Below are 26,121 nucleotides of genomic sequence, written 5' to 3'. Positions count from 1 at the left end.
GAAGTTGCAATAGGCGTATAGAGAGTTCTGTCTACGCCTCTGCCAGTATTCCCAGCATTATCATTTAACATCATTTTAACATCATTTCACATGACAGTGGCAGCAACATTATTGTTGCTGGAACATTATTTTCCACTAAACTCCAGGCGATTTTTGGAGGTCACCAGTTTCTCCCCTACTGTCCTCCCCACCCCCAAGATCCCACCTTGCATTCAGCAAGTTTATTCTTCACAGAGATCCTCCAGAAGCCAACTGGAGGATGGCCTGATATGAAACCAGCATACGCAGCCACGGTGGACCGAGGGCACCGCGCCGGGTACTGTGCTAAGCACTGTGCTGAGAACGCCGTTCGTCTCACACATTCTCATGATGCAGGCATAGTCATATTCTCTGGTTTGCAGATGAGATCACCAAGGCACTGAGCTTTAGCCACTTGCCCGGGAGGAGTGAGAGGCTGGAGAAGAGGACTTGGGTGAAGGGGACTGGAGCGGCGGGTGAGAGGCACACTTCTGACAACCAGGGGCCCAGGTGCCGGAGTGGGGTCAGGCCCAGGAGTCCCAGGGGCTCTGCCACAGGCCCTTTGCACCCGCTGTCGTCTCCTGCGCTGGACTTACCGAGGCAGCCTGTACATTGTCATCGTCATCACACGACTTCCTACATACCTGCTATGTGTTGGGCATCCTGCCAGGTGCTGGGGACATGCGGAGCCTGCTCTCAGATGGAGGGGCACAGGAGACAGACGTACTCAAGTGAAATGGGCCTTGGGAAGGGAGTCCTCTGAAGAAAAACCGGCTGGCGTAGGGATGGAGTGGGAAAAGGCGACGGAGGGTGGGTGTGGGCTGTCCTGGAGGCCGGTCCTGGAAAGCTGTTCCGGAGGGGGTGTCATGGGGCTCTCCAAACCCGGCTTCTACGTCAGCCACACTTCCCCTCCCAGCCCTTCTGTTGTCTGTCTCCCGCTAGGAAGCCAGCCTCGTACAGGATGCATCCCTGGCTGGACGCTCTGCCTCCGACGCCGGGCAGGGGCTCGAAGCACAGGAGTCGATAGAGGAACCAGGGAAGAAATGAATGGAATGACTGAATGACGGTCTGGGGTCCCCCGACGTTGATGTGTCAGGGCTGGCCTGGGCACAGGATTTGTTGAAATCCGGACAGACTTGGCAGCTCAGCACTGGCCTGGGTGGGGGCTGGGGAGCCACCCCACGTCTCTGCAGACGTGGGTGAGGGGGTGGGGGGGTGGGGGGGGGGTGGGGGGCAGAGATGGAGCCTGACCCTTGCCCCAGGAGGGGGCCCCTCCAGCCTCGGGCTGGAGTGCTTGGGAGCATCTGTCTGCTCAGTTGAGGGTCTCAGTGAACAAGGTGGGTGCTGGCAGATTTGGGGGCAGAGGAAGACCATTGCTTTCCCCCTCCCCCCGCCCCCCCACAAGAAGCAAGCTCTCCCGTTGCCCAGAACTCCCTTGGTTCTTCATTCCGGACTCAGAGCAACTGGGGATGGATTCTTGGTCCCTGTCTCTGTGCCTGGCACGTAAAAGGTGCTCAATAAATGTTTGATGAATGAACGAAATAATGTAATTAAGGATTGGAGGGGGGGTGGGGGAGAGAGTCTTTTCGGTCCTTAGGACTTGTCCCTAAGCACCCAGAAGGCCACATTTGCATACAAATAATTGATATTCTAATTACAAATCATTTGTATTGATTTATTAAGCAGATCCCCAAAGGATCTCTAGAAGATAATTAGATTCCATGCTCCTTAGGGGTAAGGAAGGCATATTTACCTCATTGTTCCGCCAAGGCAGTGTGAGGCAGAAGAGCTACATGATAAATGTTTGATGAGGCAGGGAGTGAGCATGGTCTTATTGTGGGAAGGGTTTATAGGGTCCCCACAGATTATTTCCAGTGTGTTGGGGGTTGGGGGAACAGGAAATGTATCCATGTGTGTTGTCTGTGTGTTCGTGTGTATGTAAAATTTGCATACCTCTCTTTTTTCCCCAAGCCCTAGTGATTGCCCACGGTGTGGCCTTCGTTCATGGAGGAACACAGGGGCTGAGTGCTGGGGACCCCTCCTGCTCTGTCCAGCCAGGAGACAAAGCAAAGCAAGACAGAGTCTCCAGTGGCCCCTCCAGAGAGTCACCAGCGCTGGGAGTGTTCCACTTCTTCCCATCATCTCTGTTTGTCTCTCCCAAGCCACCCTAGATAAATGACAAGAGCATGTAAAAAAAAATCTGTAGGTATAGGTGTAGACATTTATCTTTCTCTACCTACTATAGGCAACAGGGAAGGCATCGTTAGAAAGCTTTGCTGTGGTCATTGATCTGAGTAAGAACGCAGCTTGCTCTGTGACTGCAGAGTCAAGCGCCCCCACCCCCACGTCCTGCGGACCCGCTGGCCGCCCCCGGGCCTGCCCCTGGCCAGCAGCGTCAGAGAAGGAGGGGACCCCCAGCAGAGAGGTGGAGCAGAGCCCTTCCGGGGCTGGGAGGGCTGGGAGCTGAGGAACCGAGGAAGGGGGGATGGAGGGAGAGAGAGAAGGAGAGAGAGAGAGGGAGAAGGAAGAGAGGGAGAAAGAGATGGGGAAAGAGGGAGAAGGAGGGAGGGATGGAGAGAGGTAGAGAGAGGAATGGAGGGGAGAGAGGGAGAGAGAGGGAGGGAGAGGGAGGAGAGAGAGATAGGGATAGAGGGGGGAGAGGGGTGGGAGGAGGAGGGAAGGAGAGGGAGGACAAGGGAGGGGAGAGAGAGAGAGGGATGGAGGGGGAGGGGGTGGGAGAAGGAGGGAGGGAGAGGGGTGGGAGAAAGAGGGAGGGATAGAGGATGGAATGGGGTAGGGACAAGGAGGAAGAGGGAGGGATGGAGGTGGAGGAGTTTAAAGTTTTGCTCCTCTGGTTCCATTTTCCTGTGTCCACTCCCAGGGATGCTTAGGGCTATGGATTCTCGAGGGACTGTTACAACTTTGCATTTCTTTGTAGAGGAAAAACAAAACTGGGCATCCCAGTGTGTAAAGCAACGGAGGGGTTCCCATGGAATCCAGATCCTTGCGGAAGGCCCGTCACTTCCCACCGGGAAAGGCCTGCTCCTCCCGGGTGCCAGAGCCCTGCAGCCCGGTTCCCACCCAGCGCCAGCAACTCTGTGGTTTACTAGAAGTTACTACGCCATAGGCAACGTCCTCCAGCCAAAGCCCGCAGGGACACACCTACCACTGAAGGAGGGAGGAGGGAAGCAGCCCTGCACCTGGGGGAGCTGATGGCGGGGGAGGTTGGAGGAAGTGGGGCTTTGCCCTGGGTTGGCTGCGGCCAGGACAGGGTGGTCCTACCATCGGGTGGGTGCCCGGGCCGGGCAGACCAGAGCCGGCCTGCAGCCAACTGGCAAAGCCACAGCCAGAACCGTCGCTCGGATTCGCTGGGAGAGGGCATGTTTGGCTGACTTAGGGTGTTTGGACAATGGTCTTGCTTCTGTTGGGGCTCAGCATGATCACGGACGGGTCTTGTTTCTTGTCTTGACCCACGGTGGTCACGGGTGGCCTCGTGTGATGTGCTGCGGGACTGTGTCGGGCCGGAGGGAGAGCACCAAGCCCGGCTGTGGGTGCCAGGGGCTGCTTGCTCCTTGCCGCCCCCTGTGTCTGTCCCCTGTCTGGAAGGCGGGGAATAAAGATGGTTTCTGCCTCCTAGGTTTGGGGGGGGATCCAGCGAGCGAATACAAGTGAGGTTCTAGGCTAGCACATGGTCAACCCTCACTAAGATACTCGCTATTAACATGGGGCGCATTTCAGAGAGCTCCCCAGGTCCGTGTGACACCTGGGAGGCTTGTGGGGCATGTGAGCTGAGGAGCTGCTCCGTTCCCGGGGATTGAGGACATTGCAGGGCAGGTTTGTATGTCTTTTTGTACTTTGTGAGGAAATGAGCTCATCACATATGAAAATCCCCCCCCGGCACCCCCCATCCAGGAAACAAGGCATTACAAACACATTCTTTGGGTCCCCTGGCTGGCTCAGTGGGTGGAGCACGAGACTCTGGGTTTCGGGATTTGTGAGTTTCAGCACCACGTTGGTCGGTCGTGGAGATGACTTAAAATAAAACCCCTCCAAAACTGGTTCTTCATCATCCATTTGTAACTCTGTGAAGGTCTCCCCTCTCCCCCAATCTGTAAATGTTACTAAGTAACAGTAACCGATTCTTAACTGTAGCAATTAGAAAAGGGACCCCCGCAGTGAAGACCTTCTGTTAGCGCCCCCCCCCCCCCCCCCCGCCCCACCATGGGAAAGGTGTCACCAAAGAACCTCTCGGCAGACGAATTCCCTATGGGGGTCCTCATGTATTTGTGCTGTGATAATGCACGGTGTAGGATAGCAGTCCGATTTTTCACTTAGGTATTCCTCCGTGCTGAGATGTAGGGCTTTCCAGTGGCTAGCGTTTTAACCTTTAATTTGGATACTGAACGATGCTGGGTCAGCCTCCAGAAGCGGGTCCCTGGGAGGGGTGGGGGTGACAAGTGTCAGCTGTGGTGCCCATGGCACTATTTACAGATGCTCCGCCTCTTCAGCTGCTGGGCCCCTTTCCATCTTCTCTTTGCTCCAGGCTCCCAGCCTCGGATTCCTCCAGCTCAGACCCCCTCGGATCCGTGTTGTTCTCCTGCCGCTGGGGTCACAAGCCATTTTTGTCTTTTTCTCATTTTACTTTGCAGTTGAAGTCACGTGTATTTTCTTCATTTTGCATTTGCGTGTGTACTCATGGGCATGTGTGGGTGTATTTTTTTAAACTACAGCATTATGAAAAGTAAAGATGAATTTTTCTATGTTTTAGGCTGTATTAGAGAAACAATAAAGAAGTTGCTGATGGATTCATGGTGGGAAAAAAAAAAAGCAGGCACTGAATGTGTGGTTTGGTAACAGATGGATGCTAGGGCTAGTAATGAAACTTCTATGTTTATTATTGATGCGATCAGTAATATTGGCTTCCGCAGCTTGACTGTTTGCCATCATTAACTATTCACAGTCACCGCGTGAAGATGCATCGTTATCATTTCACAAATAAAATCACACTCCGACTCACAGAGGAGGCAGCCAAAGCTTCAGCACAGTGCCTGAGTCAGCAAAATACTAAGTGTCTTCTGGCTGACCTTGGAGGCCTCTTGGAAACATGAGCCCTGAGTCATTCATCTCGGAGCCCATTTTCCAAGTAAATGCAATTTTATTCTACTTCTTGAAATGCTCTCATCAAGATTTCTGGATCACGGAAATCTGCACATCATTTAATCTAACTCATGCCAAAGAGCTGGTGAGATTCTTCTTCTTCTGTTCAAGGTGGCTGTTCTTTTTTTTGTTTTTTGTTTTTGTTTTTTGGTGGGGGAGGGAGGTAATCTGATCTACTCAATGATCGTCTCCTTACACGGACTCTTAAGAGGCTTCAAAACTTCAGCACCTGCAAGATTAACAGGCCATTTATTAAAACTGCCACTTGACCACCCATGTTCCCAACTCCTATTACATTCAGAAGATTTGTTTTGGGAGAAGTAATTTAAGAACAGGGCAAGAAAACCCACAGGGATCCTACTTCTTTAACTTAAGGCTATCATGCTGGAAATAGGAAATAGAGAAATAAATTCAAGCAGAACATGCTTGGTGGGATATTTTATGATTTGGAGGACCAGACGGTAATAACTGACTGATTCAGACAGCAGGTCTGAATCCGTTGATGAAGAACCCCCACATGACTGCTGTAGTATCTGCTCAAACTATGATGTGTTCTCATTTATATGCAAAGAAGACACTCGACCCCATTGCTGGAGCCACGGATTGAAATGGGAACATTGATGATAGTATACCACGGGCGTGACTTCTGTGCCCCAAGACTGTGCGTTAACCTCCCATTTATGTTCACAGCCCTACAATTTTCTTCTTAAAAATGCCGTCTCTAATGAAATGGAGACATAATAGCCTCATTATGTTTTCCATATATTTTATTTTAACAGAGACCTGAAGGTAACATTCTCCACTGAGTACTAATGAAGAGAATTCTGGTCCTCGTCTTGTTTCCCACTCCTTTAACAGTGGTATTTGTGCTTATGTCAACTTTAAAAAGGTGATCTCTGCAGGTTTACATTGTTTCCCGGAAGTTGCTGAAAGGATGTGCTCAAGATAAAAATTGAAGTGACCAGAGGTCAGGTTAAAATCATAATTAACAAGGTGATTCATTCTGACGAGGTGTTAGCTGTCAAATCTTTTTTCCTTCCCTCTCTCTTGTAAGCTCCAGCAGCGGTCCCTTGCAGAGGGTATAAAGGGAAGTGATCATTTGATTCTTCTGGGGGGGGGGGGGAGTAAATTCTAGAAAGCTGAGATGCCTGACTTCCCAAACAACACTGACGTTTTTCAGTAGAGAATCATGATTAGTGGCTGGTATTAACATAAGCCAAACAATTGAAAATATTAAAAGGCTTTGCATTTTATTTTATAATTTACCATCTTTTTCTTTTTTTTTTTAAAGATTTTATTTATTTGAGAGAGAGAATGAGAGAGAGAGAGAGAGAGCATGAGAGGGGGAGGGTCAGAGGGAGAAGCAGACTCCCTGCCGAGCAGGGAGCCCAATGCGGGACTCAATCCCGGGACTCCAGGATCATGACCTGAGCCGAAGGCAGACGCTTAATGACTGAGCCACCCAGGCGCCCTAGTTCTTAACTTTTAATGGGAAAAAAAAGTCTGCAATAAACGTTAAGGTTGCTTAGAAACCCCGGTCCATGATTTGGTTCTTACATGCTCTAAGGCAGGCAGCCAGTTGCTTGTGGAAAAATAAAGCAAATTTATTTTGTGTATGCATTTAAAACATCCCTGTTTGTTTCGGGTGCGTGCTAATTTGTTTCTTCCTTTTTGGCATAGAGTCATTCTCTTTTTCTTGGCATCCATAAATGAGCCTGGCTTCCCCAACAGTACTATTTTGACAGGCTATAGACTAATATTCTTCTTCTTAACGTATATTTATTTATATCCCCTCTTTCTTAAGAGGATTTAGGGCAGCTTGAAAAGATTTACATCAAATATCAAAATAAAAAAATTTGTTCTGTAAAGTTCTACCCACTTGCTCCAAATGTGGCTCTAAGGTTTTTACTGACCACATTGAAGGGGAGGTGTGTGTTTTTTGGTTTCTTTTTCTGAAATTCTTATTTAAATTCCAGTTAGTTAACCCACAGCGTTAATTTCAGGTGTATAGAGATTCAGGAATTCCATACATCACCCAGTGCTCATCACAAGTGCGCTCCTTCATCCCCATCACCTATTCCCCCCCCCCCCCCCCACCTCCCCTCTGGGAACCATCAGTGTGTTCTCTGTAGTTAAGAGTCTGTTTCTTGGTTTTCCTGTCTTTTTTCCCCCCCTTTGCTCATTTGTTTTGTTTCTTAAATTCCACATAGGAGTAAAATCATAAGGTATTTGTCGTTCTCTGACTTATTTCACCTAGTGTTATACTCTCTAGCTCCATCTGTGTTGTTGCAAATGGCAAGATTTCATTCTTTTTGTGGCTGAGTAATGTTCCATTGTATATAAAAATATACTCCACATCTTCCTTATCTATTCATCAATTGTTGGACACTTGGGCTGTTTCCATAATCTGGCTATTGTGGATAATGCTGCAATAAACATCAGGGTACATGTATCTCTTCAAATTAGTTATTTTTGTGTTTGGGGTAAATACTGAGTAGTGCAATTGCTGGATCTTTGGGTAGCTCTACTTTTAACTCCTTGAGGACCCTCCATACTGTGTTCCAGAGAGGCTGCATTCCCACCAGCAGTGCACAAGGGTTGGAAGGGAAGGTGTGTTCTAAAAAGGAAAACAAAGACGAATGTCACTTCCATTTATCTATTCAGCCAGTTTCCATTAAGGATCTGAGAGGGGATTAGGGTGCAGGAATTCCTGAATTTTTATTTTTAATTTTGTTGTCATTGTTGTTTATTAAGTAAACTCTCCACCCAACGTGGGCCTTGAACTCGGGACCCTGAGATCAAGAGCCGCAGGCTCTACCGACTGCGCCAGCAGGGGCCCCTGTTTGTTTTTAATAAGGAAAACCCCACACATGCACCCAGTAAAATAGTGTAAAAAAGGATGCAAGTATATATAAAGCACACAGCGAGGGAAAGGTGGCATTTGTCATCCAAGCCTTTCTCCTCGGAGATAATGACTAACAGCTTGGAGGACAGATTTCCGGATTTTAGAAGCTCGCACATACTTTGTAAAGGTACGTGCATGGGCGTAACTTGTTTTATTGAAACAGAGTCAGATTCCACATACATACTCACGTTATCTTTTCTTTTTCATTCAACTATATATTGGGCAAGTCCCCACTAATCTGTACGTGACAGTTTGCTTCTTTTGTGTTCTTTCTCCAGCAGTTAAAAACAAGGCTGCGGGGCTATTCTTGTCGACTCAGGAATTCTTGTACGGAACCTGGTGTATGTGTGTCTTTAAATGTGGGTCATTTCCCTTTTTGAAGGTTGTTCTTTCTGTTTTGTGGACACTGTTAGTAGACTAAAGATAGTAATCCATTCTTTTATATACGTAGGAAACGTCTTCCCCAGTTTTTGGTTCACCTTTCAACTTTAGATAGGGCCTTTCCTGCTCCAACTTACCACAGAGCCAGACGGGGACCTGAGAGTTGACCCTGCGCCCGTGGCTCTGCGCCCACGGCATCGACCTCCTCCATCGTCCACCACGGGCAGCTCCCACTGTTGGTGGACGTATCGTCTGTAATACTGGAGGGTATGTGCTAGGGTATGTACTGGAACCCTTCCAGTAACGGTTAAAAAGCCCTACAGAACATATATTGAATAGGGAAATGCAAATTCCACTGTCAGACCCCACTACACACCTACCAAGATGGCTAAAATGAAGACTCTGTCGGGGCGCCTGGGTGGCTCGGTCGCTAAATGTCTGCCTTCGGCTCAGGTCGTGGTCCCAGGGTCCTGGGTTCAAGCCCTACATCGGGCTCCCTGCTCAGCGGGAAGCCTGCTTCTCCCTCTCCCCCTCCCCCTGTTTGTGTTCCTCTCTTGCTGTCTCTCTCTCTGTCAAATAAATAAATAAAATCTTTAAAAAAAATAAAATGAAAACTCTATCAAGTGTTGGTAAAGATGCTGGCAACTGGAATTCTCACATACAGCAGGTGGGAGATACATCAGTATGCTACTTTAGAAAACTATCTATTAAGGAAAGATAAACCAAACTATAAATACATGTATCTCTTATGACCCAATCTTTCCACCCGCAGGTGTATGTCCAACAGAAACCTGCACAGGGCACCGAGGACAAGTGTAAGAATGTTTGCGGTGGTACGCTCGGAACAGCAAAAATCCAGTGCCCGTGAATGGGAATGGATAAATAAATGGTACTTTATTCACCCAGTGGAATCCTGTACAGCTGAGAACGAACGTGAATACTACATGCCATGTTGAATGCAAGAAGCCAGACTTGAACCACAGGGTGTGTATGTCAAGTTCAAACCCAGGCAAAACTGACCTGTGACGTTAGAAAACAAGATAGGGACTGGAAGGAGGCACCGGGTGGGCCTCTGGGTTGTGGATGATGTCTTTTTGTGATCTGAAGAGTGGCTACAAGGGTATGTCTCCTTTTTGAAAATTTAATGAGGTGTACACCGTATTTATAGCATTTTCTATACATGTTATACTTCAGAAGAAATGTAAAAAACAACAAACTAATGACAAATAGTTTTTTAAACTGAATCAGATAAAGATTATCAGGGAGATGGCTTGTAAGAGCAAATTATAGGTGAGGGGCGCCCGGGTGGCGCCGTCAGTTAAACATCGGACTCTTAATTTGGCTCAGGTCATGATCTCAGGGTTGAGCTCAAGCCCCGTGTCCGGCTCCGTGCTGAGCGTGGAGTCTGCCTGAGAGTCTCTTCCCCTGCCCCCACTGCTCTCTTTCTCTCTCGAAAACAAATTAGACACGAGTGCTTCCTCTCTGTGAATGCTGTGCTGAATGCCAGGTACGTAGGTATCTTCCCCAAGTATCACCTCCCCGGTTTGCAGACGAAGGGAATGGAACTCAGAGAAGTTAGGAGCTTTCCCCAGGGCCACACAGCCTAGAAAGGGGCTAGCTGGGACTCCACCCCAGGTCTGTCCATCTCTAGTCCCGTCTGCCCTCTCTCGGGACAGTCACGGCGTACAGACACGGTGCTTCTATGTAAGGGGGGCCATCGAAGAGAAAACAGGTGTGAGGAGCTGTGCTCCTATAGGTGGTGAGTGGCCCTGGGGGATTCCAGGGTTCGAGTCAACACTGGAATGGAAATGCCAGCACCTTGGACAAGACCCCGCCGATCAGGGGAGAGGGTGGGACGCAGGTCCTCACTTGGCCGATGCTCACTGCAGGGCCCCCCCGCCCCGGCCTGCCTCCAGCCCCCTCCCGCACCTTAACTAAGGAAGGACTCGGAGAGGGAGACACAGGAAGCCGGGAGGCCGGAGCAGAGACAAAAACACCTTGCTGCTCACCATACACAGTGGCTGTCGACGTTCGGGCATTTCAGTTTCCCAAAAATAGCATTAGAGTTACTTCAGAATATTTGGCTGAGAAAAGCATGTGACGAACCACAAAAGAGAAACCAAACCAAACCATCTGAAAGGCAAATACATGTATTTGTAAACATAGCATTTTATTAACAAAATGTTTACACCCTTCTTACAATACAACAAATTTTGTGGTGATTTAGCATGTTATACTCTGTAAAGTTCATCGTAGAACAGTCAAGCTAAGACGATAGAGTTTAAAAGTATGCCAAATCCACCACCGTCTGCAAACTACCTACTACCAGCCTAAGTATAAAAAGAAAAGTCTTATAACAAAAAAATCAAAAGATCTAGTTTTCTTTCGTCAGCATCTACAAACAATACAGACATCATACATCATATGGTTTACATGTAGACTTAGGTCCAGCCCAAGGTAAAGACTGCAAAAATAAAGTCTTTGACATCCACGCGAGCTTGGCCATCCCCATTACAATGTTCCATCTCAGGTGATGAAGCAACACGTCATGCAGCGAAGGCGCGGCTACGCATTCGGGCTGTTTACAGGGCTACAAAGCGGCCGAACCTGCAAGCAACGTAATGGTTTGGTTTTTTTCTTCCTTCCCCATAATAGGTGCTATTATAAAAAGGCACAAATATCTTACTCCTTGCATCAGGTCTTGAAAAGGCATGACATTCTTAGGAGAAATAAGAGTTGCTGGTACGACAGCTTTGCTTTTATTTATTTATTTTTAAAGGTCTAGGCTCATCTCCGCAGCTGTTTCTCTTCAAGACTTTAGATGTGTATCTTTACATACGTTAACAGGTGCTCTGTGACAGACGAAGAAATGTTCTGACACTTCAGCCATCTCGTCACCGACTCGAAAGCCCGTTTTGTCCCTCAGTCATGTTGCCCCCGCCGGCTAGTGCGGCCCGCTCCCTCTCTGGAAAGACGGGAGCTCCTCACCTAGACTTAGCCTCTGCGTCTCCCCATGGCGCTCGGCGCTCGCCGGACCCCGCTGCGGCCACCGCGGCAGGCGGCCCGGGAAGCAATGCTGCGTGCCCTGAGGAGTGGCGGGTGCCGTGCGTCTTTAAGGGAGAGCCCATCGCAAAATGAGAAGAAGAGAAATAAGGCAAGGAGTCTGTTTCGATCACAGAGAAGGCAAGACATCAATTCTTAAGAAGGTCAGAGGCATGATTGACAATTATGTGAACGACTCATAAGGTGGAAATGATGCAAAGACTGAGCTGGATGAGAGTAAAAAAAGAAAAATCTTTTCTAGGCCAATACAGCCCTGTCTACACAAGACAACAAATGGGTTTTTTTTTTTTTTAAAGATTTTATTTATTTATTTGAGACAGAGAGAATGAGAGAGAGCACATGAGAGGGGGGAGGGTCAGAGGGAGAACAGACTCCCCACCGAGCAGGGAGCCCGATGCGGGACTCGATCCAGGGACTCCAGGATTATGACCCGAGCCGAAGGCAGTCGCTTAACCAACTGAGCCACCCAGGCCCCCAAGACAACAAATGGTTTAAAAATAGAGCCACCAATCAGTTGCTCTGACTAGCCAGCTGCCCACAATTCCCTCCGCCCGCGCTGAATCGACCGGTCACTCTGACATCACGTGCATGACCCATATTCAGAAAAGTTCCAGAAACTCCGTGATAACCTCATATGCGAAGTCAGCAGAGGTACGCACACTTCAGCCTCGCTTTCAACATTTTTCAGGGGGTAAAACTCACTATTCAGGCACAGATTTGATGAAAGAATTGATAAAGGACAAATGACATGAGACTGAGGCCCCGAGGCGAAGTCCCGCGCTGCTGTGTGCTGAACAACGCGCCCGAGCCGGCTCTGGACTCACTGTGGGCAAGGAGCTGCGTCCTCCGTTCTCCACAACCTGACTCATGCTGTCCTGGGAGCCACCCGGGCCATTTCAGTTCTGAGTAAAGACTACCAGCCGTCCGTGCAATATGCTGTATTAAAGGTGATTTCCTTCACCGTCCTGCATTCAACACAATCTGCTTCCAGAAACGAGGGCACGCTCCCGAATCAAGAAGTGGCATCAAACCAGCACGTTCTGTTTCTGTGGCGTGATTAAGGAGAACATCAAGAATCTACAGTTTAAAAGTACCAGTTAAAGAAGGCTTTTTCAAAAAATCATGACTATCTTAGGTTTCCCATTTATTAGCTGAATTCTGGGCACTTGAATTCCTGTTCATGGGAAGCTATCCAGAATTTGGTTTGCTTCATTTACGAAGCGTTTTGATGAGGTACTGGGCACCATACAGATTCGAAAACGAGCTAACAATAAATGAAATATTTTTTTCTTAAATTTGTTCAGACTCCATGGTTTTAATTCCAGTACCAATGGAGGGTACATCCTCCTTTTACTATCTAAAATGTTCAATGTGGTAAGAGAAGATGGAAGGTTTAAAAATTTTTTTTTTATTAAACTCCTGAATCCTTTTGTTTTGAAGCCAAAAATATTCTAGCATCTGTAATTGATTATACTCTAAAAGGAAAGAACACAGATATTAGTTATTTCTGATGGTGCAGACCATCAAATTAAAGTTGATCTATGCTACTGGAAGTCCTTCTAGATTTGGAAAGTAAATCATTTTCCTATATACTCAGAGCATCCTGAAGGACAAACCGAGAAATATGGGAATTCTTGGTTTTATTTATTCACTTTCTTCATTATGTCTAATGCAACTTCATCACGCCAGGTCTCTCTTATCATTCTCTTAGATTGAAAAACCGGAGGCTCCTGAAAAATGTAATACCCTTCTAATATTTTTTAGACTTTCATTTGCACTTAAAACAGGACAAATGCCCCAGAATTCCATTAATGTTTCTTGCAAATCCGATAATCAAATTGCCTGGATTTCTATTACTGGAAGTCAAGACAAGTAACTCTGCTGTCAAGAGAAATTGGCAGAGGTCGTTTCTTCCACGCCTAGGCTAGATTTCCACATGACCTCCCTTTTCTAAAACTGTGCCTATAATGTGTATCTCCTGGACAGATCTGTTACTTGGACTGTTTTTTTTATGATCGTGCTGTAGGAGTTAAGGTAAGTCTCCTAAACACACCTTGAATCATTGTTGAGCTTTTCATGCACCAAGCTAATTGAAGGCAGGTATATAGTGATAGCTTGATCCATAAAAGTACATTCCACTTCTTCCTTTTTTAAAATACTTTAACTGTTAAGAAGTAGACTCTCTTGAAGTCAAACAGTAAACAGAAGTCATGCTGCCAGTCCCTTTCCAACAAATTTAAACGAGGAAGATGTTTCCACGAGTTCACACCATCTAGCTTATCGTGATCATTAACTTTCCTTATAGAGCCAGGAAGAACATTTACAGACTACTGAGCTTAGAGAAGAGAGCCAGCCTGAGTGTGTGGGCTGTCATCCCCCCAATGTTCTGAAGCAGGTACCTGGTAGGTATCAGAGTTAAGGGGCTCTCGGTAGCTCTTCCTCAGAAGGGAAGGATTCCCTCATTACTTCTACAGATAGGTTCTTGCAAAGACATCTGAATGTGTGTGTGGGGGGGCTCATCTGCTGTATATAATATTCTTTGCACCTGTATCTTATACAACCGCAGGGCCATGAATCATGTTCTCAGTGTGTTCTGAAAAAAATGAGTAGGAAAAAATGCTTGTAAGAATTTATATAACTTCTTTTGCAACTCACCCACAGAAGAGAAAAGAGGCATCTAATGGTGAACAAATGTCTTTTCAAGCCCCGAGGCGGACATGCCAATTAGTGCAGTGTAATCTGAGTCAGACCTGTCCATTTTAACACACTGCCGAGAAGGTAGCGAGAGTCTGGTTTGACATCTCCAGGAAAGCCATGGAGCGGTTCTCTAAAGGACATTTTCATTACTCTATCTCCCAGAGTTTAATTTAGAAGGTCTCCTAGACCTGTTTTCCTTCTTGAGGAAAAAACAAAACAAAACAAAACAAGACTTAAAGAGAAATTCTAAAATTACATGTGGTCTTCCTTCCCTTTTTATAATAATACTTAAAAAATAATGAAAAATGATTGCCTCGAGAAGGGCACCAGCCCACTCCAGGGAGGAGGTCAAGCCTCTAATACAAAAGGCGCTAACCTTCGGATACGGGAGGCGTCCGCGTCAACCAGAATCATAAATGGGCAACAAGGACATGTGTTATTTTAAAGGAACCAACTCTCACAGCCGCTCTGCGTAGCACTTACCCTGCCTATGGCTGAAAAGCAGGTGATGGAGGTTTCATTTGGAACCAGAAGGGCTTGCAATAGGTACTTCTCCCTAATCACTTCTTAAAGAGAGTTTAAAATGAAGGACACTTAATCATACTCTTACTTTATGTTCTTTTAATCACCAAATGATGGTTAATTAGTTACCACAGAATCGGAAAAACACTTGTGTGAAAGGAGATTTCTGGAGACTGATGGTTCCTAGGACTGGGCACCTGCAAAGAGCTCATTTCAGTTTCTCTGAGAGGAATCAATATACACTTGCAGCTAATTAATGATTTTTCTCTTTTTTCAGTCCCCAAAGTTTTTTAAAATGGCCCTTTGTCAGAAGGGAACCAAAAAGAAGATTTTTATAGATGGGCTGTGTCTCAATTCCTTTGAAATCTGGCTTTTTCCCATAAGAAAGAACTGAGAATATATGAAATGTGTATTAGATCATTGCTTGGTCAGGTTATTAATCCAAAGCATGTTCAAAATAAGACACTGCTTCCGCCTTTAATCTCCATCTCTGCATCACACAAGCGAACAAAACAAATGGAAACATTTCCCCCTGTTTTCATGGGGTATGGATCACAAAGATCCAAGATGACAAGGTGCTGCGGCTAGTGGTTAAGAAAGCGCTACATGAGAAGCAGGTTCTCGTGGATTCCTGAGACAGTCTGATGAAAAGGAGGGCAGAAGAGAAGAGGCCCCAGAACTCAGGAAGACAGTGATGTTGCACGAGCCACCCACCCGTCATTCATTCTGGGACTAAAACATGTGGCCAGAACCAAACAGAAGCCCTCTCTACAAACGGGGAGGAGCGTGAGAAGTCATGAAGAAAGAACAGCCAAGGAGGGCCTGAAGAGCCGGCCCTGTTTTGGGCTAAATGCAGTGACAGTGGGGACAGGATGAGAGGCAGGCCGACGCCTTGCCAGTCAGAGACGCACGGAAACAAGCGGCCTTCCCCGGGCACCCAGGCCCCAGGGAATCATCGACAGGCTGACAGGTTTGGTGGGAAGAATGTGAAGGTCACAGATGTGCGTCATCTTTTGGTGAAGTAAGACAGAAAGGGCCACCCGTGCACCCCCTCTTGGTAGTGAGTCAAGCACCCTTTGTTTTCATTTTGTTTGTTGTCGTGGAGATGGAGGCCCAGCAGTGGGAGTGTTAGGGACACACCACGGCCGAGGCCAGATGCCCTGATCCATCTGCATGTATGGAAAAGGAAATTCAACCCTCTTCAGGTGTCAAGAGCCCACCCTTAGAATCATGTGTTTTTTCCTACAGCTTGCTCATTTCATGGTGGGAAGGGAGCAAGCTGCTAGGAGGGTACCGAGTCCGCATGTATTTTAAACAAAACGTTAGAATTTTCCCTAACTACAGTCTTTCCATATGATTTCAGCAAGAGAATAAATAATTTCAAATGCTTAAGATATACACCAGGGAAAAGGGAATCGCTTTTTACTTAATCTGGGTTATAATTTTCCCATTAAAATCTACCCATATCAAGTGGAGGGCACAGGGAAATAACAATTATTTTTAAAAGTTTCAACTGTTCAGTTTAAGGATAGCTCTGAAAACACAATTTAGTTTGAAATTCAAGCTGTTTCATTTCCTACTTAATCTTGTAAATTTCCTTCCCTTACAATACTCAGGTTGGAAGGGTGCCAAATTAGACCAGGAGCAAATTGTCACCAACTTCACTTCAGTGCTTTATTTTTAGATTATATTAAAAACCTCATTAGGCTCCCTGAGGGAAAGAGTGTTAACCACTAACAGAGGCAGGGGGATAAAGGAAACGGAGAGATAAGCTGAATTGTTAACAAGGAAAGCTCGCTTGAAACACTTGTCTGAGGTCGTTGTAAATGCTAAAAGAAACTTATTACCAAGACCAGGTGAAATGACTTGAACTTGGAGTGTAATCTTTTACCCCCAGGCTAGGAAGGGCTAGTCAGGCTCGTCAAAGTGGCATATGTCTTTATTATGATTTCCAGATGGGATGTGGAAGGGAGGGGTGGGTGGAAGGAGAGGCAGAGACCTCTTCAAAGACTGAAAGCCAAGTGCTCTGTGCTCTCGCCCAATAGAAATGTGCAGCAGAGCCCCCCCCCAGACAGGCTGAGAGGTGGGTGGGCACACCAAGACACTGGCTGCGAGATTAAATGGAGTGTTGGGTGAAACATAGAATTTATTCATGTATTTACATAATTTATAATCTTTAAGCAATGGTCTCATAAATATAGACTACAACTTTACATATGCTAAGCAACAGGTAACTGTTTTCCCCACCAAAATATCTGGGTTAAATAAAAAATTGACAGAATTTACACCACTTTCTTTACTATCTCTCTTCTTCCTCTTTTTTAAACCACTGCTAGTCAGTTCAAACATACGCAATTCAATTTATTCCATACAGCTTCTCTACCGCCACCATCTTGATCATGAGAGCTTATTTAAAAAGGTGCCAATGATGTGTTTTGTGACACATACAGGATGAGGTTGGAATGCAAACCTCGGGTGAGCTATGCATCTGTGGTTACCGTTATTAATTTACTGTATGTTATCATGGGCTAAAGTGCTTTAGAGATGGTGGGGACGGAGTCATTTCCATCAGTCCTATAAATAACCCAGTTTAGCTCCCAATAATGATTGCCATCCCTCCACTTACGATCACCTACCACATTTTAAATGATACGATTCCCTCTAACAGTGGTAACGGGAAACCAAGGAAATTACAATCTCTGCAAGGTCTTTTCTTCCTCAAGAACCATGAAAGTGCTAATTTTCCCTTTACAAATGTTACATAAAATCTTGATTACAAAACTACTCAACAATTTAATCCTACCATCCATACAATTACATGTTCCTTTTCAGCAAGGTCAAAAGCCAACGATGCAGTCCCTTTGCACACCAGACTCGTGACGCGACGGCGGTCTGCAGACGGAAATGTTACTGCTGCAGCCTCCAAAGAGGAAGCGGAACTGGCCAACCTCTCTGAGTCCTTTTGCATGAAGACCCAAACCGGCGAGGCGAAACCTGCCAGCAGGGACCCCAGCCCTCCTGTTAACTTTCTGGACCACCTACTTCATCATCAAGTCTGGGAGGCCGAGGCTCGGTCAGCAGCAGCTTCGCTGCGGCTCGGAAGGCTGTCTCCGGAGCTTGAAGCCCTTGCCGCCAGACGGCGGGTTGGCGTCAGCGGACGGAATTCTTCGACCTAGACGGAGAGGAGGGAAGGGAAGGAACTTTAACTTTCCAAATCTGTTCATTCGCAGACGCAACAATTGTGCAGATGCAATTTGACGGGTTTCACTAAAATAAAAAGAGTTGAACAAATTTTCAATCTGGGAATCATTTTCGATTTATAGAAAAGTTGCAAAGATAACGCAGAGAGTTGCTACCTAGCCCTCACCCAGGGCATGTCCGCATCTTAACTCCCATGGGACATTTGTGGACATGAAGAATTGGGCACTGGCACATCACTAACTATAACTAAGGTCCAGACTTTGTGCAGACGACGTCAGTTTTTCTACTCATGTCCTATTTCTGTTCAGGGGCCGGACAAGGATACCACATTGCATTTAGTAAAAATGTTTTTAAATAAAAAGAAATTACATGCCAACAAAACAGCCTGAGTAGGGAATATATGCACTTTGGTAATTCCATCCGAACATGCTGTCCCTCGGCCTCGGGGCAGAGCCACCATCCAGAGACAGGTGTGCAGGGAGGCCTACAGGACACACACACACGTGTACCTGGCCCCCTCCTCAAGCCCTGAGAGGAGCAGACAGGTGCACTGTTGTCCCCCTTGCCGCTTCCACTGGAGACGCTCTGGGGGCGGTCCCCCTGCAGCACTATTTCTAATAGCTCTGTGTTACTGCACCGCATGGGTGTACTGTGATTTATTTATCCATCCCCCTGTTGATGGGTATTTAGTTTGTTTCCAACACTGTGATCGTATTAACAACAATGTAAAAAATATCTCTGCGAACCAATGTGTAAGATAAATTAACAGGAGTGGAAGAACTGGGTCACGCTATTCTACTCCTGGGTATTTATCTGACACACACACCATATTCCCAGTGTCTATCTAGCACAAATGCAAGAAGGACGTGCAATTTAAATTTTGACAGATGCTGCCAAATTGCTCTCTGAAGAGGCTGTGCCACTTTATTCTCCTACCAACAATGCATGAGAATGAACAGGTTTCCCTTTACTGCTCCGTGAAGCATAATGTCAATTTCAGGAGAAACCTTAAATCACCATCCACCTACCCAGCCCCTAACGCAAGGGCTGTGTCCATGCACAAAGGCCTTCCAGATGCCCTCCCACTTCTTAGCTCTCTCTAATACCTCCCACACTAAAATCAGCCAGGAGCCAGAAGCACATTACTTACTTGCCTACAGAGCTATGTCCCTTGAATTAGACCCTAAGCTCTTCGAGGTAAAAGGTTCTTTTTTCTCCATCTTTGTTTCCGGTATCTATTTAGCACAGTACCGGGCACGGAGGGATTTTGAAACCATGGAATGAAGAGACACATGCATCTTGTGGCACTAACAAGGCTGCCAATTCTTAGGTCCTTGGTCACCAAGCCTGGAGCCTCTAGCATGTTGGGCAGCCTGGAAAGCCAGGAGGGTAGTACACAGCATGGTGTCTACACTTCAAAGTGTCCCCCAGAATGTCCTATAACTACTTTTCAAATGCCTGTAGATACTGCTGTGAATAAATTGCAAATTTATTTAAAAGTTTTACTGAAGCTTCTTGTTGTTACGTATTTCTAATAAATGGATCATGGAAATCCAGCTGGTATTACATGCCATCTCTGAAACAGTCTTAGAAGAAAGCAGAGGAGAACATCTTTATAACCTGGGAATAGACCATGACCTCTTAAACTAGAACCTAAAAGTGCTAACCATAAGGGGAAATAAGGATAATTTGGATTATATCAAGATTAAAAATCCCAGCTCTATGAAACAGTTGATTCACAAATGGAGGTCAAGCCACAGAGCAGATCTTTCCAATACACATAATCAATGATGGACTCATATCCAAAATAAACTATAAACATAATTAAGAAAAAGGCAGGTAGCCCAACAGGAAAATAGGCAAAAGTTCACAAAAGAGGATATCCAGATATTTTCACATAAAAATAAATAAATATCCAGAAAGGGGCTCAACTTCATTAACTGTCGATCATAAATGCAGATCAAGACACACACAGCAGACTCAGAGTGACTGGGGTCCCATATACCACTGGTGTGAGTGCCCGCTGGTGTAACCACTTTGAAGACCTCCTCCCGAACACCTGCACACCCATCTTCTCCTGGGTATAAACAGACCTGAGAAACATGTGTCCGCAAAGTGTGCACACCGGATATGAAGTGAGTGCTCACAGAAGTACTATTTACCACAGCTCTGAATTGCAAGCAACTACGCACATGCCCATCAACAGGATGGAGAACGACACGGTGGATATTCTCCCCCACTACACACACACACTACAGTAATGAGGATGAGTCATGGAATGATATGGATGAATCTAACAAATGTAATGTCAAGCTAAAGAAGCCAGACAGAGAAGAGGATAGACAGTATGTTTTTTAGAAAATATAAAGAATAAAAACAGGCAAAACAAATCTGAAGAGCTAGCAGTCAGGACTGTGCTTCCTTGGGGGCGGGGGACAGAGAGGAATTGGAACGGCATGGGGGAGGCTTCTGGGGGCTCGATCTGAGTGCCGACTGTAGGAGTATACTCAGTTTGTGGAAATTCCTTCTGTTTTATAGTGCTAAGCACCCTTCTGTACGTATATTACACTTCAATAAAAAGTTAGCATGCCAGGCACTGTGCTAATGCAATTTTACAACACCCAGTAAACAATAAACTCAATTTACATCTCTCTAAATTTTTCTAATCTTTGTGAACATGTATTTATTTTATTTTTCACAGTTAAAATGAGTATGTACATGCTAGTTTTATATAAGAATTTTCATTGTTGGCATAACTCACTACCTTCCTGTTTTTAATACCGCTGGAGTAAAGAACACTTAAAAAAACCCGATAATTGTGGCACACTCACAACACCATGCCCTTAGATGTTTTAGCTTCAACTAAAAAATTCCCGATTGGCCTCAGGTTGCCTTTCAAACATGCATCTGGGTGACTGTTCTTTATAGCCGAGGAACACAACAGACATCATGACTTCAAACACAGAAGGGAAGGGACTGGACGAGAGGCTGCAGGCCCATAGGCCAGTGGCCCCATATGGGCTTGGTAGGCCTGCACAGCGCTTTGAAAATATCTGAACGGCCAAATCTAAACAGCACGACACATTACATAAAATCCAGATCTCTGAACAAACTAAAGTCATCAAAAAAGATAAAAATAGGGCGCCTGGGTGGCTCAGTTGGTTAAGCGACTGCCTTCGGCTCAGGTCATGATCCTGGAGTCCCTGGATCGGGTCCCGCATCGGGCTCCCTGCTCGGCAGGGGGTCTGCTTCTCCCTCTGACCCTCCCCCCTCTCATGTGCTCTCTCTCATTCTCTCTCTCTCAAAAAATAAAATAAATAAAAAATAAAATCTTTAAAAAAAAAAAAAAAGATAAAAATAACCCCAGTAATTAACTGGGCAACCAGGAGCCTCCATTCCAGTGTGACCCCACCTGCTGGAGCAGGGCCCACATGTGCCAGCTGTTGGGGTCATGCGGGCTTTCTGCCGCTCCCATGTCCCAGTGCTGGTGGCCCATCCCTGCCTGGCCTTGTGGGGCGCTGGGTTTTGCACTCCCTCCTCTACACGATGGCCAAGTGCGCTTCCAGCCTCGGTCACCTCTGACCTCACCCAGGAAGTTCACTGTGCCCTGTCTGCTTTCTCCTGTTCTCTACCTGGAAGTCTGACACGGTAACGTGAATCCCATCTCCGCAGAGCCTGCTCTGCCCAATCTCAGCTCCAACATCACCTGCTCCGAGAGGCCTTCACTGACTACCTACAGACACTCCTTCACCTCATCCCACATTATGTTTTCCCTATCGCTGCGCATCATCCGAAGGGATCGCAATGGTGTCTGTGTCACTGCCTGGCCCCTGCAGCAGAACGTGTGCTTCAGGAGACAGGGGCTGTGCCTGTCTTGCTCGCCACGGTCTCCCTTGGGCCTGGAGCCGTTCTCAACAAATATTTTGATGAATTTGAATGAAATGAATAAACACAGATACAATCTGTAGAGGATCCCAAAGGGATGCTGCAGCCTCCTTCCATCTAGCGGCATCATGTTAACACTTCTGGAAAGGGAAGGGGGAAGGGTGGAAAAAGAGGCCTTACTTTCTACTCGCCTGGTATTTCATTTTTGAGGGTTTTCTTACAGTGGAGTCACACCTGCATTTCATTTCCTTTTACCGATCTGTTTGTTTTCGATGACTCTGGATGACTAACTGAAACACATTTACAGAGAGACCGAGGGAGAGGTGGCAGCTTCCAGGCCCTGTGCACTGTTTACTCGGTAGCAACACCCTTCGAGAAGGGAGGCAGCAGCTCCCCAGCAATTAGAACATGATTTGAGACCTGGCCGCCACTCCTATGTTCTCCCACCTCGTTCCACTGAGAACAATGGTGGAAACCAGACCACTCGATGTGCGGAGGGAATTCTCCCCAGCCGTGTAACTCTGTATTAAGGCGCTTTGCAAAGAGAAAACCCATAGGGCACAGAGATACTCACTAATTTCTATAAACAGTTCATTTATGTTGATCGCGTTTTTCGCGCTGGTCTCCACAAAGATCGCATGGATGGAGTCGGCATAGTCCTTAGCATCTCTCTCCATGACTTCTCTGGAAGGCAACAATGGCAAATCAGAAATTCTACCCGTCAAGAGCTTACCCTACCTACCCAGTCATTAGCCAGATTAGTGATGACAAAGGATGTCATGAACGGCCAGTGACCAAGCCCTGACATGAGGTCTTCCCAATCATACCACTGCTGTGGTTACAGAGCACAAAACTGAACTCAGCACTACTAACAATGCATCTGTCTGATGGCAAGGGTTGCTTTTCCCGCCAAAGTCAAGTCCTTGCTTTGGGAATCCTGGAAGTAGTCCAGAGAGGTTGCCAGTAAATGTGTTTCCCTTAAAGTATGTATGTTCTCCCCATTCAAGCACCCGACGTCATGGGACCTGGGGGGCTACACTCATCTCAGATAATGTCAAGTATGATGTAACCAATGTTTACATAAATCACACACCTGTGCCTCGCTCTCTCTCTTTCATCTAATCAGCCCCAAAGGTCTGAACTCTGAATTTTTGTTTGAAACGTCAGGACTTCAACTAAACAAAAAGGAATTTTTCAATGTCAGAGATAAAATAAAAGCAAGATTCTTATACTGGATATTGCTCAGGAACAAAGGGAACACATAATCAGCACTGTCATCTCCTGGTCTCGTAACGCACCTGACGTCGATAAGATCACACTTATTCCCGGCAATAGCAACGACGATATTGGGCGGGCCGTGCTGTCGGAGCTCTTTCACCCAGTTCTTCAGTGTTGAGAATGTCTCCTGCAACACAAAACACGAAAGCGACTGGAGGCTGAAGCAGCCAAGAGAGAGCTTTCAAAACAGTCTATGGCAAATGTAAAGGCTTACTTCTTTTGTGATGTCGTAAACAATGATGGCCGCAGCCGACCCTCGATAGTACATCGGCGCTAAGGCACGAAACTGCAGAGAAGGGCAAAGAAGAAACAACACAATTGGGAAAGCGGGTTAAAGAGGCTTCTCACCAGACTTTTAGGCCCAGTGGCCCTGCACAAAAGGTAATCTTTGTCTTAAGCCCAAGCCCAGGACACGGCGCCACAGAGCAGAGGAAGCGGCAATTACCAAGGGCAAGAAACTTTTCACGTAACTCCGTCTCTCAGAAAATAGTTTACAATACAGTTTTATAGGAATTAAATATGGTGCTATAAACAATTGTTTCAGCTAAAAAGGCTTTTTAATTGAACTCAATGTTGTAATTCCCAAACTCATTTGTTCAATAGTCCTTTAAACTTTGGCTTCCCAAACTATCCAGGAGATAAAAATAATGCTGTAAATAGTTCTCCAGAGAAGTGGCTGCATTTGGGTGCCGTAAAGATAAGCCTGTAATCTAAATGCTGATTGTACTACAGAAATGAGTACACATTTACATTCGCTACTTGGATGAGTCTATAACTCGCTTGTTTTGATATCCGCACACGTGGCAATTCCCAAATGCGGGTACAACTCTCATTTCATTTACGTGCATTTCACTCTGTGCGCATGGCCCCTTCCCACCCGCCGCCCCCCACCCCTACCTGGTGACAGGGAGGGAAGGGATGGGAAGGGGAGGCAGAGGGATAACCGCAGGGCTCAGTCAACAGGCCACCTCTCCTGATGAGCGTGAGATGAAAAGTGGAAAATGTGAGGCTCTTTACCCAGTCGACGCTGATCCTGGGCAACCTGCTCAGTGGATGTGATGCCCATGCTTGCAGATAAGAAATTTACCAACTAGATCTTTGTCTTAGACCCTGCCTTTGAAACCTGATGTCTATGGCTGATGTGATACCCCTGTACTCTCATCCTGCTTCTCTGTTCCGGCGGCTGACCCCCAAGTATGGGTAGGAACTGTCATCAGAGGTGAGCATCTGGTGTACTGTACAATTTACATATGGAGTTATAGATTCTGCAACTTCTTATCCAATGAGCTTAACCTTTGGCTTCTAAACTTTTAAGTTATTTTGAATTTTGCAAAAGAAAGTGAAATTATGACTGTAAACTCGAGGAGGGAAGAGAGCATGTCTGCTCAGTATATACCATTTTATCTCTGGAGCCTGATGCCTGGCACACTGTAGGTAAGCAAGAATTGGTGAATAAATAAGAACTGTTTAAATATGAGGTGATGTGAAACTAAATGCCAGACGAGATCTGGCATCATGAAGCTTTCCTACTACTATTTGTGAGAAAAATCTCTGCCACTGGGGTGAAAGCTAGGTAACTTCCAATAAAATAAGTTGGAGAGAGAAAATAACAAAACTAAGGCCTGTAAGCAAGAAAGCACTACAGAATAGGAAGCATTACTAGATGGAGAAGACTCTGGACTGACTTTCATGGGCTGAGGGTTAGCAGGAGCATGCAAAGAGCACAAATGGTGACAGTATTAGCTTTTCCTTTCACTTCCCTTCCTTCACTTCGTTCATTCCTTTGTGCATATAGTGGACACAGAATGTGACGTTAGTTTCAAGCGTACAACACTGCGAATGGACACGTCTATATGCTGTGCTGTGCTCTCCGTAAGGAGAGCTACCAATCTGTCCCCATTCATCACAATTACAATACCATTGACTATATTTCTCGTGCTGCACCTTTCACCCTTGTGACTGATTCATTCCATACCGGGAGCCTGTGCCCCCCACTCCCCTTCACCCATTTTGCCCACCTCCTCAACCCCTTCCTTCCAGCAACCACCACTTTGTTCTCTGTAGCTATGTAGACTCATAGCTTGTTTGTTTTTTTGATTCCACATATGAGTGAAATCATATGGTATTTGTCTTTCTCTGACTTACTTCACTTAGCATTATACCCTCTAACTCCATCCACGTTGTTGCAGATGGCAAGATTTTTTTTTTTTTATGGCTGAGAAATACTCCATTTTATATATATATATACACACACACAGCACACCTGTTTATCCATTCATTGTTCAACGGATACTTGGGCTGCTTCCATATTCTTGGCTATTGTAAATAATGCTGCAATAAACAAGGGTGCATCTATCTTTTTGAATTAGTGTTTCATTTTCTCTGGGTAAATACCCAGCAGTGGAATTACTAGATCATATGGTAGTTCTATTTTTCATTTCTTGAGGAACTTCCATACTGTTTTCCACAGTAGGGGCACCAATTTACATTCCCACCAACAGTGCAAGAGGGTTCCTTTTTCTCTGCATCCTCGCTAACACTTCTTGCTTCTTGTCTTTTTTTTTTTTTTAAGTAGGCTCCACACCCAGGGTGGAGCCCAAGGCAGGTTTTTTTTTTTTTTTAAAGATTTTATTTATTTATTTGACAGAGAGAGACACAGTGAGAGAGGGAATACAAGCAGGGGGAGTGGGAGAGGGAGAAGCAGGCTTCCCGCGGAGCAGGGAGCCCGATGCGGGGCTCGATCCCAGGAGCCTGGGATCATGACCTGAGTCGAAGGCAGACGCTTAATGACTGAGCCACCCAGGCGCCCCCCAAGGCAGGTCTTGAACTCATGACCCTGAGATCAAGGCCTGAGCTGAGATCAAGAGTCAGATGCCTAACTGACTGAGCCACCCAGGCGCCCCTCTTTGTCTTTTTGATACTTGACATTCTGACAGGTGTGAAGTGATATATCTTCGTGGTTTTGATTTGTGTTTTCCTAGTGATTGGTGATGTTGAGGATCTTTCCATGTGTG

General features: G+C 46.2%; 1 protein-coding gene across 4 annotated transcripts in view; it reads right to left on the bottom strand.

Moving 5' to 3' along the window:
• Positions 1-10,368: 10,368 nt before the first annotated feature.
• The window catches only part of RAB22A (RAB22A, member RAS oncogene family), a 56,185-nt gene continuing 40,432 nt past the window's right edge, over positions 10,369-26,121 (bottom strand). For 2 of the 4 annotated variants that reach the window (XM_035025461.1, XM_035025457.1), the window contains 4 exons: positions 23,322-23,393; positions 23,128-23,234; positions 22,404-22,513; positions 15,025-17,915 (listed from right to left, as the gene is read on the bottom strand). In XM_035025461.1, the coding sequence (XP_034881352.1) occupies positions 17,818-17,915; positions 22,404-22,513; positions 23,128-23,234; positions 23,322-23,393 (387 nt within the window). In that variant the 3' untranslated portion in view covers positions 15,025-17,817. The other 2 variants (XM_035025459.1, XM_035025458.1) reach the window with 2 other exon arrangements.

The sequence above is a fragment of the Mirounga leonina genome, unplaced genomic scaffold, assembly GCF_011800145.1.
Source record: "Mirounga leonina isolate KUSES-001 unplaced genomic scaffold, KU_Mleo_1.0 Mir_195, whole genome shotgun sequence".
NCBI classification, from domain to species: domain Eukaryota; kingdom Metazoa; phylum Chordata; class Mammalia; order Carnivora; family Phocidae; genus Mirounga; species Mirounga leonina.
This window is presented reverse-complemented; position numbering and strand designations above follow the sequence as displayed.